The 17,486-nt window shown below is 54.8% G+C and overlaps 1 protein-coding gene across 4 annotated transcripts in view; it reads right to left on the bottom strand.

The window, feature by feature from the left end:
• Positions 1–17,486, bottom strand: part of agap3 (ArfGAP with GTPase domain, ankyrin repeat and PH domain 3) — a 70,764-nt gene that overhangs the window by 23,801 nt on the left and 29,477 nt on the right. For all 4 annotated transcript variants that reach the window (XM_031903622.1, XM_031903620.1, XM_031903624.1 and 1 more), the window contains exons 8-10: positions 16,319–16,474; positions 5,304–5,396; positions 600–704 (exon numbers count right to left, since the gene is read on the bottom strand). In XM_031903622.1, the coding sequence (XP_031759482.1) occupies positions 600–704; positions 5,304–5,396; positions 16,319–16,474 (354 nt within the window). The remainder of the gene's footprint in view (positions 1–599; positions 705–5,303; positions 5,397–16,318; positions 16,475–17,486) is intronic.

Genomic DNA, 17,486 nt, shown 5'->3' with positions numbered 1-17,486 from the left:
TAGTGATAGCAGTGGGAGGGGTTACAGTGAAGGGGCTGAAGGGTTAGTGACAGCAGTGGGAGGTGTTACAGAGAAGGGGCTGAAGGGTTAGTGACAGAAGTGGGAGGGGTTACAGAGAAGGGCTGAAGGGTTAGTGATAGCAGTGGGAGGGGTTACAGTGAAGGGGCTGAAGGGTTAGTGATAGCAGTGGGAGGGGTTACAGTGAAGGGGCTGAAGGGTTAGTGATGCAGTGGGAGGGGTTACAGAGAAGGGGCTGAAGGGTTAGTGATAGCAGTGGGAGGGTTACAGTGAAGGGGCTGAAGGGTTAGTGATAGCAGTGGGAGGGGTTACAGAGAAGGGGCTGAAGGGTTAGTGATAGCAGTGGGAGGGGTTACAGTGAAGGGGCTGAAGGGTTAGTGACAGCAGTGGGAGGGGTTACAGTGAAGGGGCTGAAGGGTTAGTGACAGCAGTGGGAGGGGTTAAAGGCAGAAATGAAAAGATGTTCAGTAGAGGGAGGGATTATTAAAAAGAGAGGGAGGGATTATTAAGAAGAGGGGGAGGGATTAAGAAGGAACAGTAGTAGGAGGGGCACAGAGGGGTATTAGGAGGAGGCTACCTACGTGCAGACTGGGGTGGTAATTCAGGATGCCATTGTCGCAGAGAGTGACGTATTTCTTCTTCCACTCCTTGTTTAGAGATTTTCCACTTCTCTTTAACAGAACTCCCTGCAGGGAAGAGACATGTACGGGAGTGAGTGCGAGAGTGAGTGCGAGACAGCAGCAACTAATGTGGGTTACACTGGCACAGACTGACCCCAGGCACAAGGGAACTATTGTGCCACCCCTAGCCCAAACATTGGGGTAACCGCCACCCTGCTAGGGGTACCCAGGGCACAAATAAGCACCCCAAATCCCCCCCTAACTGGCCTTCAGGCTGGGCCCCCTTAGCCCATAACAAGGTTACAGATATATAGAAACATTGGGGTAACAGTCACCCTGCTATAGTTCCAGGGGTACCCAGGGCACAAATAAGCACTCACCCCAAATCCCCCCCTAACTGGCCTTCAGGCTGGGCCCCCTTAGCCCATAACAAGGTTACAGATATATAGAAACATTGGGGTAACAGTCACCCCGCTATAGTTCCAGGGGTACCCAGGGCACAAATAAGCACTCACCCCAAATCCCCCCCTAACTGGCCTTCAGGCTGGGCCCCCTTAGCCCATAACAAGGTTACAGATATATAGAAACATTGGGGTAACAGTCACCCCGCTATAGTTCCAGGGGTACCCAGGGCACAAGCACTCACCCCAAATCCCCCCCTAACTGGCTTTCAGGCTGGGCCCCCTTAGCCCATAACAAGGTTACAGATATATAGAAACATTGGGGTAACAGTCACCCCGCTATAGTTCCAGGGGTACCCAGGGCACAAGCACTCACCCCAAATCCCCCCCTAACTGGCCTTCAGGCTGGGCCCCCTTAGCCCATAACAGGGTTACAGATATATAGAAACATTGGGGTAACAGTCACCCCGCTATAGTTCCAGGGGTACCCAGGGCACAAATAAGCACTCACCCCAAATCCCCCCCTAAACTGGCCTTCAGGCTGGGCCCCCTTAGCCCATAACAGGGTTACAGATATATAGAAACATTGGGGTAACAGTCACCCCGCTATAGTTCCAGGGGTACACAGGGCACAAATAAGCACCCCAAATCCCCCCTAACTGGCCTTCAGGCTGGGCCCCCTTAGCCCATAACAAGGTTACAGATATATAGAAACATTGGGGTAACAGTCACCCCGCTATAGTTCCAGGGGTACCCAGGGCACAAATAAGCACTCACCCCAAATCCCCCCCTAACTGGCCTTCAGGCTGGGCCCACTTAGCCCATAACAAGGTTACAGATATATAGAAACATTGGGGTAACAGTCACCCCGCTATAGTTCCAGGGGTACCCAGGGCACAAGCACTCACCCCAAATCCCCCCCTAACTGGCCTTCACGCTGGGCCCCCTTAGCCCATAACAAGGTTACAGATATATAGAAACATTGGGGTAACAGTCACCCCGCTATAGTTCCAGGGGTACCCAGGGCACAAATAAGCACCCCAAATCCCCCCCTAACTGGCCTTCAGGCTGGGCCCCCTTAGCCCATAACAAGGTTACAGATATATAGAAACATTGGGGTAACAGTCACCCCGCTATAGTTCCAGGGTACCCAGGGCACAAATAAGCACTCACCCCAAATCCCCCCCTAACTGGCCTTCAGGCTGGGCCCCCTTAGCCCATAACAAGGTTACAGATATATAGAAACATTGGGGTAACAGTCACCCCGCTATAGTTCCAGGGATACCCAGGGCACAAATAAGCACTCACCCCAAATCCCCCCCTAACTGGCCTTCAGGCTGGGCCCCCTTAGCCCATAACAAGGTTACAGATATATAGAAACATTGGGGTAACAGTCACCCCACTATAATAGACAGTGACAGAGATATCACTTACCTGCATGTTGGGGCCCCATTCCACGATTTGAGCCCCACAGGAGGGGCCCCGGCCATAGCCTGACAATGACTGACCTGCTCAGGGAACAACTTTTGTGTCTTGCTTACACAGACACACACACACACACAGTGTTAAGAGTCCCGGAAAGAGAGTGTTACACACACACAGTGTTAGAGTCCCAGACAGAGAGTGTTACACACACACAGTGTTAGAGTCCCAGACAGAGAGTGTTACACACACACAGTGTTAGTGTCCCAGACAGAGAGTGTTACACACACACACAGTGTTAGAGTCCCAGACAGAGAGTGTTACACACACACACAGTGTTAGTGTCCCAGACAGAGAGTGTTACACACACACACAGTGTTAGAGTCCCAGACAGAGAGTGTTACACACACACACAGTGTTAGTGTCCCAGACAGAGAGTGTTACACACACACACACACAGTGTTAGTGTCCCAGACAGAGAGTGTTACACACACACACACACACACACAGTGTTAGAGTCCCAGACAGAGAGTGTTACACACACACACACGCACACAGTGTTAAGAGTCCCGGAAAGAGAGTGTTACACAGACACACACACACAGTGTTAGAGTCCCAGACAGAGAGTGTTACACACACACAGTGTTAGTGTCCCAGACAGAGAGTGTTACACACACACACACACACACACAGTGTTAGAGTCCCAGACAGAGAGTGTTACACACACACAGTGTTAGTGTCCCAGACAGAGAGTGTTACACATACACACACACACACACAGTGTTAGAGTCCCAGAGAGAGAGTATTACACACACACAGTGTTAGAGTCCCAGATAGAGAGTGTTACACACACACACACACACACAGTGTAAGAGTCCCAGACAGAGAGTGTTACACACACACACACACACAGTGTTAGAGTCCCAGACAGAGAGTGTTAAACACACACACAGTGTTAGAGTCCCAGACAGAGAGTGTTACACACACACACAGTGTTAGAGTCCCAGACAGAGAGTGTTACACACACACAGTGTTAGTGTCCCAGACAGAGAGTGTTACACACACACACACACACACACAGTGTTAGAGTCCCAGACAGAGAGTGTTACACACACACAGTGTTAGTGTCCCAGACAGAGAGTGTTACACATACACACACACACACACAGTGTTAGAGTCCCAGAGAGAGAGTATTACACACACACAGTGTTAGAGTCCCAGATAGAGAGTGTTACACACACACACACACACACACACACAGTGTTAGAGTCCCAGACAGAGAGTGTTACACACACACACACACACACACACACACACACACACACACACAGTGTTAGAGTCCCAGACAGAGAGTGTTACACACACACACAGTGTTAGAGTCCCAGACAGAGAGTGTTACACACACACAGTGTTAGTGTCCCAGACAGAGAGTGTTACACACACACACAGTGTTAGAGTCCCAGACAGAGAGTGTTACACACACACACAGTGTTAGTGTCCCAGACAGAGAGTGTTACACACACACACAGTGTTAGAGTCCCAGACAGAGAGTGTTACACACACACACAGTGTTAGTGTCCCAGACAGAGAGTGTTACACACACACACACACAGTGTTAGTGTCCCAGACAGAGAGTGTTACACACACACACACACACACACACAGTGTTAGAGTCCCAGACAGAGAGTGTTACACACACACACACAGTGTTAGAGTCCCAGACAGAGAGTGTTACACACACACAGTGTTAGTGTCCCAGACAGAGAGTGTTACACACACACACAGTGTTAGAGTCCCAGACAGAGAGTGTTACACACACACACAGTGTTAGTGTCCCAGACAGAGAGTGTTACACACACACACAGTGTTAGAGTCCCAGACAGAGAGTGTTAAACACACACACAGTGTTAGAGTCCCAGACAGAGAGTGTTACACACACACACAGTGTTAGAGTCCCAGACAGAGAGTGTTACACACACACAGTGTTAGTGTCCCAGACAGAGAGTGTTACACACACACACACACACACACAGTGTTAGTGTCCCAGACAGAGAGTGTTACACACACACACAGTGTTAGAGTCCCAGACAGAGAGTGTTACACACACACACAGTGTTAGTGTCCCAGACAGAGAGTGTTACACACACACACACAGTGTTAGACTCCCAGACAGAGAGTATTACACACACACAGTGTTAGAGTCCCAGATAGAGAGTGTTACACACACACACACACACAGTGTTAGTGTCCCAGACAGAGAGTGTTACACACACACACACACACACACACACAGTGTTAGAGTCCCAGACAGAGAGTGTTACACACACACACAGTGTTAGTGTCCCAGACAGAGAGTGTTACACACACAGTGTTAGAGTCCCAGACAGAGAGTGTTACACACACACAGTGTTAGAGTCCCAGAGAGTGTTACACACACACACAGTGTTAGTGTCCCAGACAGAGAGTGTTACACACACACAGTGTTAGAGTCCCAGACAGAGAGTGTTACACACACAGTGTTAGAGTCCCAGACAGAGAGTGTTACACACACCTTTACACAATAGCAGAAGAGAGATTTGCACATTGCACAATGAATGACAGACGAGTGTGAGCAGTTGGGGAGAGTGTTACACACCAGCACAGACAGCCCCTTGCAGCCAATCAGGAGCAGCGGCACAATCACACACAGTGATGGTGGCACAAACACAGGGATTCCGGCTGGCGCCGCACAATTGTCTCATAGGAAGAACTGCTTTCCCTGCCTCTCTAGCCCCGCACATACGTGTAACACACACACACACGTGTGACACACACGCGCCACTCGGGGAGGGGGGGACCCCACCTGTTTGATAGGAATGGCTCTTCCACTGCCAACATTCTCAGTTTTACACTCCGGGACCCTCTTCTCTCTGTCCATCTCTGCGCCCCTCCGAGACTGGAAGAGAACAAGATACAGGCGCACATTACATGGGTACAGGAGGGGCACGCACGCACAGTACTGGAGAATGGGGGCGGGGCCACTACAGAGAGGGGTAAGGGGCACACACACAGTACTGGAGAATGGGGGCGGGGCCACTACAGAGAGGGGTAAGGGACAAACACACAGTACTGGAGAATGGGGGCGGGGCCACTACACAGAGAGGGGTAAGGGGCACACACACAGTACTGGAGAATGGGGGCGGGGCCACTACACAGAGAGGGGTAAGGGGCACACACACACAGTACTGAAGAATGGGGGCGGGGCCACTACACAGAGAGGGGTAAGGGGCACACACACGCACAGTACTGGAGAATGGGGGCGGGGCCACTACACAGAGAGGGGTAAGGGGCGGCACACACACACACACACACACACACACAGTACTGGAGAATGGGGGCGGGGCCACTACACAGAGAGGGGTAAAGGGCACACACACACACGCACAGTACTGGAGAATGGGGGCGGGGCCACTACAGAGAGGGGTAAGGGGCACATACACACAGTACTGGAGAATGGGGGCGGGGCCACTACACAGAGAGGGGTAAGGGGCACACACACACGCACAGTACTGGAGAATGGGGGCGGGGCCACTACACAGAGAGGGGTAAGGGGCACACACACACACACAGTACTGGAGAATGGGGGCGGGGCCACTACACAGAGAGGGGTAAGGGGCACACACACACAGTACTGAAGAATGGGGGCGGGGCCACTACACAGAGAGGGGTAAGGGGCACACACGCACAGTACTGAAGAATGGGGGCGGGGCCACTACACAGAGAGGGGTAAGGGGCACACACGCACAGTACTGGAGAATGGGGGCGGGGCCACTACAGAGAGGGGTAAGGGGCACACACGCACAGTACTGGAGAATGGGGGCGGGGCCACTACACAGAGAGGGGTAAGGGGCACACACACACAGTACTGGAGAATGGGGGCGGGGCCACTACAGAGAGGGGTAAGGGGCACACACACACACACAGTACTGGAGAATGGGGGCGGGGCCACTACACAGAGAGGGGTAAGGGGCACACACAGTACTGGAGAATGGGGGCGGGGCCACTACACAGAGAGGGGTAAGGGGCACACACAGTACTGGAGAATGGGGGCGGGGCCACTACACAGAGAGGGGTAAGGGGCACACACACACAGTACTGGAGAATGGGGGCGGGGCCACTACACAGAGAGGGGTAAGGGGCACACACACACAGTACTGGAGAATGGGGGCGGGGCCACTACAGAGAGGGGTAAGGGGCAAAAACACAGTACTGGAGAATGGGGGCGGGGCCACTACACAGAGAGGGGTAAGGGGCAAACACACAGTACTGGAGAATGGGGGCGGGGCCACTACATAGAGAGGGGTAAGGGGCACACACGCACAGTACTGGAGAATGGGGGCGGGGCCACTACAGAGAGGGGTAAGGGGCAAACACACAGTACTGGAGAATGGGGGCGGGGCCACTACAGAGAGGGGTAAGGGGCACACACACACACAGTACTGGAGAATGGGGGCGGGGCCACTACACAGACACAGTTACTATAAGGATACCCCCAAAGTATAAAGGAGGGGGGTACTACACACACACCAAGCCTCAGAATGCCCCAGCCAGTCCCAACCACCCCCTTATCCTGCCCTGTCTGGGGCGGCAGCGGGAATCCAATAGAGGACATGGAGAGAGGCATGAAATGGGCGACACAGCGACACTGCCAACAGCGAGAGCACAAAGAGACCCAGAGAGCCAATCAGGATCCATTCCAATACTTTATTGAGTTACAGAGTTGCAGGGCTGGGGGAGGAGCATGTAGGGAGGGGGCGGAGACTTCTGGTACAAAACAGCTTGCTAGACAAGGAATCAGTGGGCTCTCTCTGTATGTACAGGCATATTTATAGAGAGGGGGGGGGCGCAGGAAAATACAATATTCAATGTACAATCTGCAAAGGCTTGATCCAAAAAGTGCTTCCGAGACGCTGCGAATGGAGATACTCAGTAACCATATAGAGAGCACAAGGATTACATTCAGACAGGAAGAAGAGACAGCAGCATGTCTGTTAGACAGATGGGGGGCCGGCCGGGGGCGGGGTCAGGTCCGTGCAGGCTGCAGGGAGTAGAGCATCTGTCCGAGCGCAGTACTCGGCGCCCCCTGCCCGGGCACGGGCGGCCATAGTCACTGGGGGGAGGGGGGGGGTTCCCGTATAATTCCGTTCAGTCACTTTTTCTCCTGGCAGTAGGGGCAGATGGAGCAATGGCCGCCTCTCAGGGGCAGTTGGTGGAGTGAGCGGTCAGGTACTTGCGCAGGACAGACACACGGCTCTGCGGAGGCGGCAGAGGGGCCAGCGGCAGTCTCTGAAAGGTCCCAGTCTGGAAAAGGGGAGAGGCAAAATGACACCCCCTATTGTACCCGCTGGGGCACCCCAAATCTGAGACAAGGGAGGAGAGGGAATGAGCCCACCCAGCTGTGAGCGAGCACTCAGGTGAGTGGGACTTGTGGCTCCGCCCCCACAGCAGCAGCAAACTCCAGCGCCATTGCACCCCGGCCTACCCCAAACAGCAGGGGGGGCTATCGGCCCATTATTGCACCAACTACTGATTCCTTTACATCCACCCGGACCCCAAAGAGCCGGCCCCTTCCCTGCACTGTAACCCCATGTGTGTGTGTGGGGGGGGGGGGGGGAATTGGGGGGCCCACTGCCCTTGTGGGGTAGCAATCTGACCCGGGGACGTGAGCCGGACCCATTATTTAGGAGTGGTATGAAAGGAATGGGTTAATATTTTATATACAAACCAATCAGCTTAGGGGAACAGAGAACTCATAGTGACTGAATGGTAATTCCGCCCGGCAACACAGGGGAAATGCACAAGTTACAGCCAATCATTTTCTTATACATCACTGATGACTTCACAGATGGATAAGTGGGATATGAGGGCAAGTTTGGGGTGTCCCTCTATAGTGGGGCTCAGTGTGTGGATCCATATAGAGAGGGAGTACCGGGACCCCATGGGATCCTACTCAGTGTAAGGCCGAGGGTACCGGGACCCCATGGGATCCTACTCAGTGTAAGGCCGAGGGTACCGGTACCCCATGGGATCCTACTCAGTGTAAGGCCGAGGGTACCGGTACCCCATGGGATCCTACTCAGTGTAAGGCCGAGGGTACCGGTACCCCATGGGATCCTACTCAGTGTGAGGCTGAACGTACCGGGACCCCATGGGATCCTACTCAGTGTGAGGCTGAACGTACCGGGACCCCATGGGATCCTACTCAGTGTAAGGCCGAGGGTACCGGTACCCCATGGGATCCTACTCAGTGTAAGGCTGAGGGTACCGGTACCCCATGGGATTCTACTCAGTGTAGGGCTGAAGGTACCGGGACCCCATGGGATCCTACTCAGTGTAAGGCTGAACGTACCGGTACCCCATGGGATCCTACTCAGTGTAGGGCCGAGGGTACCGGTACCCCATGGGATCCTACTCAGTGTAAGGCTGAACGTACCGGGACCCCATGGGATCCTACTCAGTGTAAGGCTGAGGGTACCGGTACCCCATGGGATTCTACTCAGTGTAGGGCTGAACGTACCGGTACCCCATGGGATCCTACTCAGTGTAAGCCCGAGGGTACCGGTACCCCATGGGATCCTACTCAGTGTAGGGCCGAGGGTACCGGTACCCCATGGGATCCTACTCAGTGTAAGGCTGAACGTACCGGGACCCCATGGGATCCTACTCAGTGTAAGGCTGAGGGGTACCGGTACCCCATGGGATCCTACTCAGTGTAAGGCTGAGGGGTACCGGTACCCCATGGGATCCTACTCAGTGTAAGGCTGAGGGGTACCGGTACCCCATGGGATCCTACTCAGTGTAAGGCCGAGGGTACCGGTACCCCATGGGATCCTACTCAGTGTAAGGCTGAACGTACCGGGACCCCATGGGATCCTACTCAGTGTAAGGCTGAGGGGTACCGGTACCCCATGGGATCCTACTCAGTGTAAGGCCGAGGGTACCGGTACCCCATGGGATCCTACTCAGTGTAAGGCTGAGGGGTACCGGTACCCCATGGGATCCTACTCAGTGTAAGCCCGAGGGTACCGGTACCCCATGGGATCCTACTCAGTGTAGGGCCGAGGGTACCGGTACCCCATGGGATCCTACTCAGTGTAAGGCTGAACGTACCGGGACCCCATGGGATCCTACTCAATGTAAGGCCGAGGGTACCGGTACCCCATGGGATCCTACTCAGTGTAAGGCCGAGGGTACCGGGACCCCATGGGATCCTACTCAGTGTAGGGCCGAGGGTACCGGTACCCCATGGGATCCTACTCAGTGTAAGGCTGAACGTACCGGGACCCCATGGGATCCTACTCAGTGTAAGGCTGAGGGGTACCGGTACCCCATGGGATCCTACTCAGTGTAAGGCCGAGGGTACCGGTACCCCATGGGATCCTACTCAGTGTAGGGCCGAGGGTACCGGTACCCCATGGGATCCTACTCAGTGTAAGGCTGAACGTACCGGGACCCCATGGGATCCTACTCAGTGTAAGGCTGAAGGTACCGGTACCCCATGGGATCCTACTCAGTGTAAGGCTGAACGTACCGGGACCCCATGGGATCCTACTCAGTGTAAGGCTGAAGGTACCGGTACCCCATGGGATCCTACTCAGTGTAAGGCTGAAGGTCCCGGTACCCCCATGGGATCCTACTCAGTGTAGGGCCGAGGGTACCGGTACCCCATGGGATCCTACTCAGTGTAAGGCTGAGGGTACCGGGACCCCATGGGATCCTACTCAGTGTAAGGCTGAACATACCGGGACCCCATGGGATCCTACTCAGTGTAAGGCTGAAGGTACCGGGACCCCATGGCATCCTACTCAGTGTAGGGCAAAGGGTACCGGGACCCCATGGGATCCTACTCAGTGTAAGGCTGAGGGTACCGGGACCCCATGGGATCCTACTCAGTGTAAGGCTGAGGGTACCGGTACCCCATGGGATCCTACTCAGTGTAAGGCTGAAGGTACCGGTACCCCATGGGATCCTACTCAGTGTAAGGCTGAACGTACCGGGACCCCATGGGATCCTACTCAGTGTAAGGCTGAGGGTACCGGTACCCCATGGGATCCTACTCAGTGTAAGGCCGAGGGTACCGGGACCCCATGGGATCCTACTCAGTGTAAGGCTGAAGGTACCGGTACCCCATGGGATCCTACTCAGTGTAAGGCTGAACGTACCGGGACCCCATGGGATCCTACTCAGTGTAAGGCTGAAGGTACCGGTACCCCATGGGATCCTACTCAGTGTAAGGCTGAAGGTACCGGTACCCCGTGGGATCCTACTCAGTGTAAGGCTGAAGGTACCGGTACCCCCATGGGATCCTACTCAGTGTAGGGCCAAGGGTACCGGGACCCCATGGGATCCTACTCAGTGTAAGGCTGAACATACCGGGACCCCATGGGATCCTACTCAGTGTAAGGCTGAAGGTACCGGGACCCCATGGGATCCTACTCAGTGTAAGGCTGAAGGTACCGGGACCCCATGGGATCCTACTCAGTGTAAGGCTGAAGGTACCGGGACCCCATGGGATCCTACTCAGTGTAAGGCTGAGGGTACCGGTACCCCATGGAATCCTACTCAGTGTAGGGCAAAGGGTACCGGGACCCCATGGGATCCTACTCAGTGTAAGGCTGAGGGTACCGGTACCCCATGGAATCCTACTCAGTGTAGGGCAAAGGGTACCGGGACCCCATGGGATCCTACTCAGTGTAAGGCTGAGGGTACCGGTACCCCATGGGATCCTACTCAGTGTAAGGCTGAGGGTACCGGTACCCCATGGGATCCTACTCAGTGTAAGGCCGAGGGTACCGGTACCCCATGGGATCCTACTCAGTGTAGGGCCGAGGGTACCGGGACCCCATGGGATCCTACTCAGTGTAAGGCTGAGGGTACCGGTACCCCATGGGATCCTACTCAGTGTAAGGCCGAGGGTACCGGTACCCCATGGGATCCTACTCAGTGTAGGGCCGAGGGTACCGGGACCCCATGGGATCCTACTCAGTGTAAGGCTGAAGGTACCGGGACCCCATGGCATCCTACTCAGTGTAAGGCCGAGGGTACCGGTACCCCATGGAATCCTACTCAGTGTAGGGCAAAGGGTACCGGGACCCCATGGGATCCTACTCAGTGTAAGGCTGAGGGTACCGGTACCCCATGGGATCCTACTCAGTGTAAGGCCGAGGGTACCGGTACCCCCATGGCATCCTACTCAGTGTAAGGCTGAGGGGTACCGGGACCCCATGGGATCCTACTCAGTGTAAGGCTGAAGGTACCGGTACCCCATGGGATCCTACTCAGTGTAAGGCCGAGGGTACCGGTACCCCATGGAATCCTACTCAGTGTAGGGCAAAGGGTACCGGGACCCCATGGGATCCTACTCAGTGTAAGGCTGAGGGTACCGGTACCCCATGGGATCCTACTCAGTGTAAGGCTGAGGGTACCGGTACCCCATGGGATCCTACTCAGTGTAAGGCCGAGGGTACCGGTACCCCATGGGATCCTACTCAGTGTAGGGCCGAGGGTACCGGGACCCCATGGGATCCTACTCAGTGTAAGGCTGAAGGTACCGGGACCCCATGGGATCCTACTCAGTGTAAGGCCGAAGGTACCGGGACCCCATGGCATCCTACTCAGTGTAAGGCCGAGGGTACCGGTACCCCATGGGATCCTACTCAGTGTAAGGCTGAGGGTACCGGTACCCCATGGGATCCTACTCAGTGTAAGGCCGAGGGTACCGGGACCCCATGGCATCCTACTCAGTGTAAGGCTGAGGGTACCGGTACCCCATGGGATCCTACTCAGTGTAAGGCTGAAGGTACCGGTACCCCATGGGATCCTACTCAGTGTGAGGCTGAAGGTACCGGTACCCCATGGGATTCTACTCAGTGTAAGGCTGAAGGTACCGGTACCCCATGGGATCCTACTCAGTGTGAGGCTGAAGGTACCGGTACCCCATGGGATTCTACTCAGTGTAAGGCTGAAGGTAGCCCATGGGATCCTACTCAGTGTAAGGCTGAAGGTAGCCCATGGGATCCTACTCAGTGTAAGGCTGAAGGTAGCCCATGGGATCCTACTCAGTGTAAGGCTGAGGGTACCGGTACCCCATGGGATCCTACTCAGTGTAAGGCTGAGGGTACCGGTACCCCATGGGATCCTACTCAGTGTAAGGCTGAAGGTACCGGTACCCCATGGGATCCTACTCAGTGTAAGGCTGAAGGTAGCCCATGGGATCCTACTCAGTGTAAGGCTGAGGGTACCGGTACCCCATGGGATCCTACTCAGTGTAAGGCTGAGGGTACCGGTACCCCATGGGATCCTACTCAGTGTATTGTAAGGCTTCCGGCACCCAAGGCACCCTGACCCGTCACCCCCCCCACTCACCCAATGGTGCAGTGCTATTAAGGGAGACAGCAGAGAAAGCGCCTAGGGCCCTAGCACCCCCACCCACTGCTGCACCCCAGGCCCAGATGTCTCTGCTGCCTTCTATCATGTGGGGGCAGGTAAGTGACCCCTCAGCCCAACAACTGCCTGCCGCACCCACCCCCCTCCTGCTGAATTAGGGGGGGCAGAGAGACAAGTAACAAACCCCTCCCCCATTTTGGGGCACAGCCAATGGGAGCTGGGACTCGGCAAAAAAACGGTCACACCCCTGAGGGGCCGGACAGACCAACTGACATTTACACACTGAGCAACGACCTGCTCCAATCAGTACACAGACAGCCCAATCCAATCAAGCAGAGAGAGAATGGGAATGAGGGGGCCGGATGTGAGTGTGGCCCCAGTGAGTGTGAGTGAGACAGGTGAGTAGGCTCGGCTGAGCCATCATGGCCAATGGGCTGATAGAGACTTCCAGTCTATGTACCAATATAATGAACAGGGCAATAATGTGAGGGGGTGGGGGAAATACCCCAGTCAGAGGCAGTCAAACTACACCGGCCCAAGAGCTGACTCTCAGTTGCCCAGGTCAGATGCCCCATGCCCACACAGCGATTGGGTCCAACGTTTTCTTTCTGATTGGTTAGCATGGAAGTGATCCAGTAAAAGGCTCATAAGGGGATCCTTAAAGCGACCAATAATTACCCAGTTTGGGCGGAACTTACAATGACATCATTCCCCTCCACTGACGCCCCAACGTAGAGCTGCGCATACACCCCCAATGTGACCTGATCTGTCGCCGCGGGGCCAAGGGCTTGGTCACATGGGGTCTGAAAGGTCCAAGTGCAACACCTTACGCAGCCCCTTTGCCCCAAGATTTCCCAGCATTCCCAACTGATCTGATTGGCCCCATATCCGGCAAAGAGCTGCCAACTTAGCAGACTGTGTGCCAGATTGGATACATACAGCCTATACTGACCAATCATATCTCACCCACTGCCAGTTCGGGCGCGGGGCAATTCACCTTGGTTTTCCCCCCATTCCCAAACAGAGCGGCAGTAATGCCCTGGCATGAGTGGGAGGAGCTCAGTACAGGTATTAGTGTGTGGCCCTGGCACGAGTGGGAGGAGCTCAGTACAGGTATTAGTGTGTGGCCCTGGCACGAGTGGGAGGAGCTCAGTACAGGTATTAGTGTGTGGCCCTGGCACGAGTGGGAGGAGCTCAGTACAGGTATTAGTGTGTGGCCCTGGCACGAGTGGGAGGAGCTCAGTACAGGTATTAGTGTGTGGCCCTGGCACGAGTGGGAGGAGCTCAGTACAGGTATTAGTGTGTGGCCCTGGCACGAGTGGGAGGAGCTCAGTACAGGTATTAGTGTGTGGCCCTGGCACAAGTGGGAGGAGCTCAGTACAGGTATTAGTGTGTGGCCCTGGCACGAGTGGGAGGAGCTCAGTACAGGTATTAGTGTGTGGCCCTGGCACGAGTGGGAGGAGCTCAGTACAGGTATTAGTGTGTGGCCCTGGCACGAGTGGGAGGAGCTCAGTACAGGTATTAGTGTGTGGCCCTGGCACGAGTGGGAGGAGCTCAGTACAGGTATTAGTGTGTGTGGCCCTGGCACGAGTGGGAGGAGCTCAGTACAGGTATTAGTGTGTGGCCCTGGCACGAGTGGGAGGAGCTCAGTACAGGTATTAGTGTGTGGCCCTGGCACGAGTGGGAGGAGCTCAGTACAGGTATTAGTGTGTGGCCCTGGCACGAGTGGGAGGAGCTCAGTACAGGTATTAGTGTGTGTGGCCCTGGCACGAGCGGGAGGAGCTCAGTACAGGTATTAGCGTGTGTGGCCCTGGCACGAGTGGGAGGAGCTCAGTACAGGTATTAGTGTGTGGCCCTGGCACGAGTGGGAGGAGCTCAGTACAGGTATTAGTGTGTGTGGCCCTGGCACGAGTGGGAGGAGCTCAGTACAGGTATTAGTGTGTGTGGCCCTGGCACGAGTGGGAGGAGCTCAGTACAGGTATTAGTGTGTGGCCCTTACAAACTGAACTAACACCTTGTTGCACTGAGAGTAGGAGTCAGTGTTTCCCTTATGTGCTCCTGCCCTGCCACCTGCTGGTAGCTTTCTATCACTACACTCCATTGTCTCTGTGCCAGTCAGAGGGCACATCTACCCCAAACACTTCCACGGGGTGAGTCCTTATAGAATCTGTTCAGTTTGGATCCTGCCTCCAGCAGCTTCTCTCTGTGCTGCCGGCACCACCCTCCTCTGTGATGTAAAAGCAGGGATAGTGCAGCTTAAAGGGAAAGTATTACCTCTTATTCCATATCTGATTCCTGCAAGCCTACTGGGGGTAAAGAAAGGTTTTGGGGTTAGCAGGAGAAGGGAGGGTTGCTAGGGGTTAGCGGGGGAGGAAAGGTTGCTAGGGGTTAGCGGGGGAGGAATGGTTGCTAGTGGTTAGCAGGAGAAGGGAGGGTTGCAAGTGGTTAGCAGGAGAAGGGAGGGTTGCTAGGGGTTAGCGGGGGAGGAAGGGTTGCTAGTGGTTAGCAGGAGAAGGGAGGGTTGCTAGGGGTTAGCGGGGGAGGGAGGGTTGGTAGGGGTTAGCAGGTGAAGGGAGGGTTGCTAGTGGTTAGCGGGGGAGGGAGGGTTGCTAGGGGTTAGCGGGGGAGGGAGGGTTGCTAGGGGTTAGCGGGGGAGGGAGGGTTGCTAGGGGTTAGCAGGAGAAGGGAGGGTTGCTAGTGGTAAGCGGGGGAGGGAGGGTTGCTAGAGGTTAGCAGGAGAAGGGAGGGTTACTAGGGGTTAACAGGGGAGGAAGGGTTGCTAGGGGTTAGCAGGGGAGGAAGGGTTGCTAGGGGTTAGCAGGGGAGGAAGGGTTGCTAGGGGTTAGCAGGGGAGGAAGGGTTGCTAGGGGTTAGCAGGGGAGGGAGAGTTGCTAGGGGTTAGCGGAGGAGGAAGGGTTGCTAGGGGTTAGCGGGGGAGGAAGGGTTAGCGGGGAGGGTTGCTAGGGGTTAGCAGGGAAGGGTTGCTAGGGGTTAGCGGGGGATATAACTGAAAAGGAAATATACAGAGAAGGAAGGAGATGGGCGGAGTGGATAAGTGGGTGGGGTTAAGGTGCGTGTAGGTGGGAGGAGTCAGGGAGTGTGAGTGCACATGTCTGTATGAGTGAAGGGAAAGGGTGAGTGTTGGTTGTAGCTCTCACACTGAGGGACCCCACCCCTAAGTGGCTATTGCATGTCTCGCCCACTGAATGCTGGGAAATTCAGGCTCTTTATTAGCTGCCAATATTCCTATGTTCTGCACTGCTACATCTGATTGGCTGATGAGCAGCAGTAACTCTCATTGGCTCATGTGTTCCTCCCCGCAGAACCCTACTGGCTCCAGTTCTACCTCCTAAGCATCATGTCATTGGCTGCTGTGTGCAAGCCTATTATATCTACCCCCAGAAGGTGCCCCCGTGCCCCCGTGCCACTCACCGTGAAGATGTTGGAGCGGCGCTTGCTCTGCTTGCGGATGGGGGTCGGGGTGCTGGCCGCTGCAATGGTTTCGATGCGCAGCTCCCGTTGGCTGATACTGGGGGTGGATGGGACGGAGGAGGAGTAATCACTGAACGTCCCGCCTCCATTGGTGGCCTAGGGAATACACACGGGTTACTGTACCTGTAGGCACAATGCATTCTGGGTACACTCTCTCCCATCATGCACTCTGCTCATACACTGTTACACTCTCCCATCATGCACTCTGCTCATACACTGTTACACTCTCCCATCATACACTCTGATCAAACACTGCCTGCCAACTGTTACACTCTCCCATCATGCACTCTGATCAAACACTACCTGCCAACTGTTACACTCTCCCATCATGCACTCTGCTCATACACTGTTACACTCTCCCATCATGCACTCTGCTCATACACTGCTACACTCTCCCATCATGCACTCTGCTCATACACTGCTACACTCTCCCATCATGCACTCTGCTCATACACTGCTACACTCTCCCATCATGCACTCTGCTCATACACTGTTACACTCTCCCATCATGCACTCTGCTCATACACTGTTACACTCTCCCATCATGCACTCTGCTCATACACTGTTACACTCTCCCATCATGCACTCTGCTCATACACTGTTACACTCTCCCATCATGCACTCTGCTCATACACTGTTACACTCTCCCATCATGCACTCTGCTCATACACTGCTACACTCTCCCATCATGCACTCTGCTCATACACTGCTACACTCTCCCATCATGCACTCTGCTCATACACTGCTACACTCTCCCATCATGCACTCTGCTCATACACTGCTACACTCTCCCATCATGCACTCTGCTCATACACTGTTACACTCTCCCATCATGCACTCTGCTCATACACTGTTACACTCTCCCATCATGCACTCTGCTCATACACTGCTACACTCTCCCATCATGCACTCTGCTCATACACTGCTACACTCTCCCATCATGCACTCTGCTCATACACTGTTACACTCCCCCATCATGCCCTCTGCTCATGGCACAAGAAGGCGTGGCACTGGCATGGCACAAGCAGGCGTGGCACTGGCATGGCACAAGCAGGCGTGGCACTGGCATGGCACAAGCAGGCGTGGCACTGGCATGGCACAAGCAGGC

This window comes from Xenopus tropicalis, chromosome 6, assembly GCF_000004195.4.
Source record: "Xenopus tropicalis strain Nigerian chromosome 6, UCB_Xtro_10.0, whole genome shotgun sequence".
In the NCBI taxonomy this organism is placed as follows: Eukaryota; Metazoa; Chordata; class Amphibia; order Anura; family Pipidae; genus Xenopus; species Xenopus tropicalis.
The sequence above is the reverse complement of the archived record's forward strand: the minus strand, read 5'-3'. Positions and strand labels throughout refer to the sequence as shown.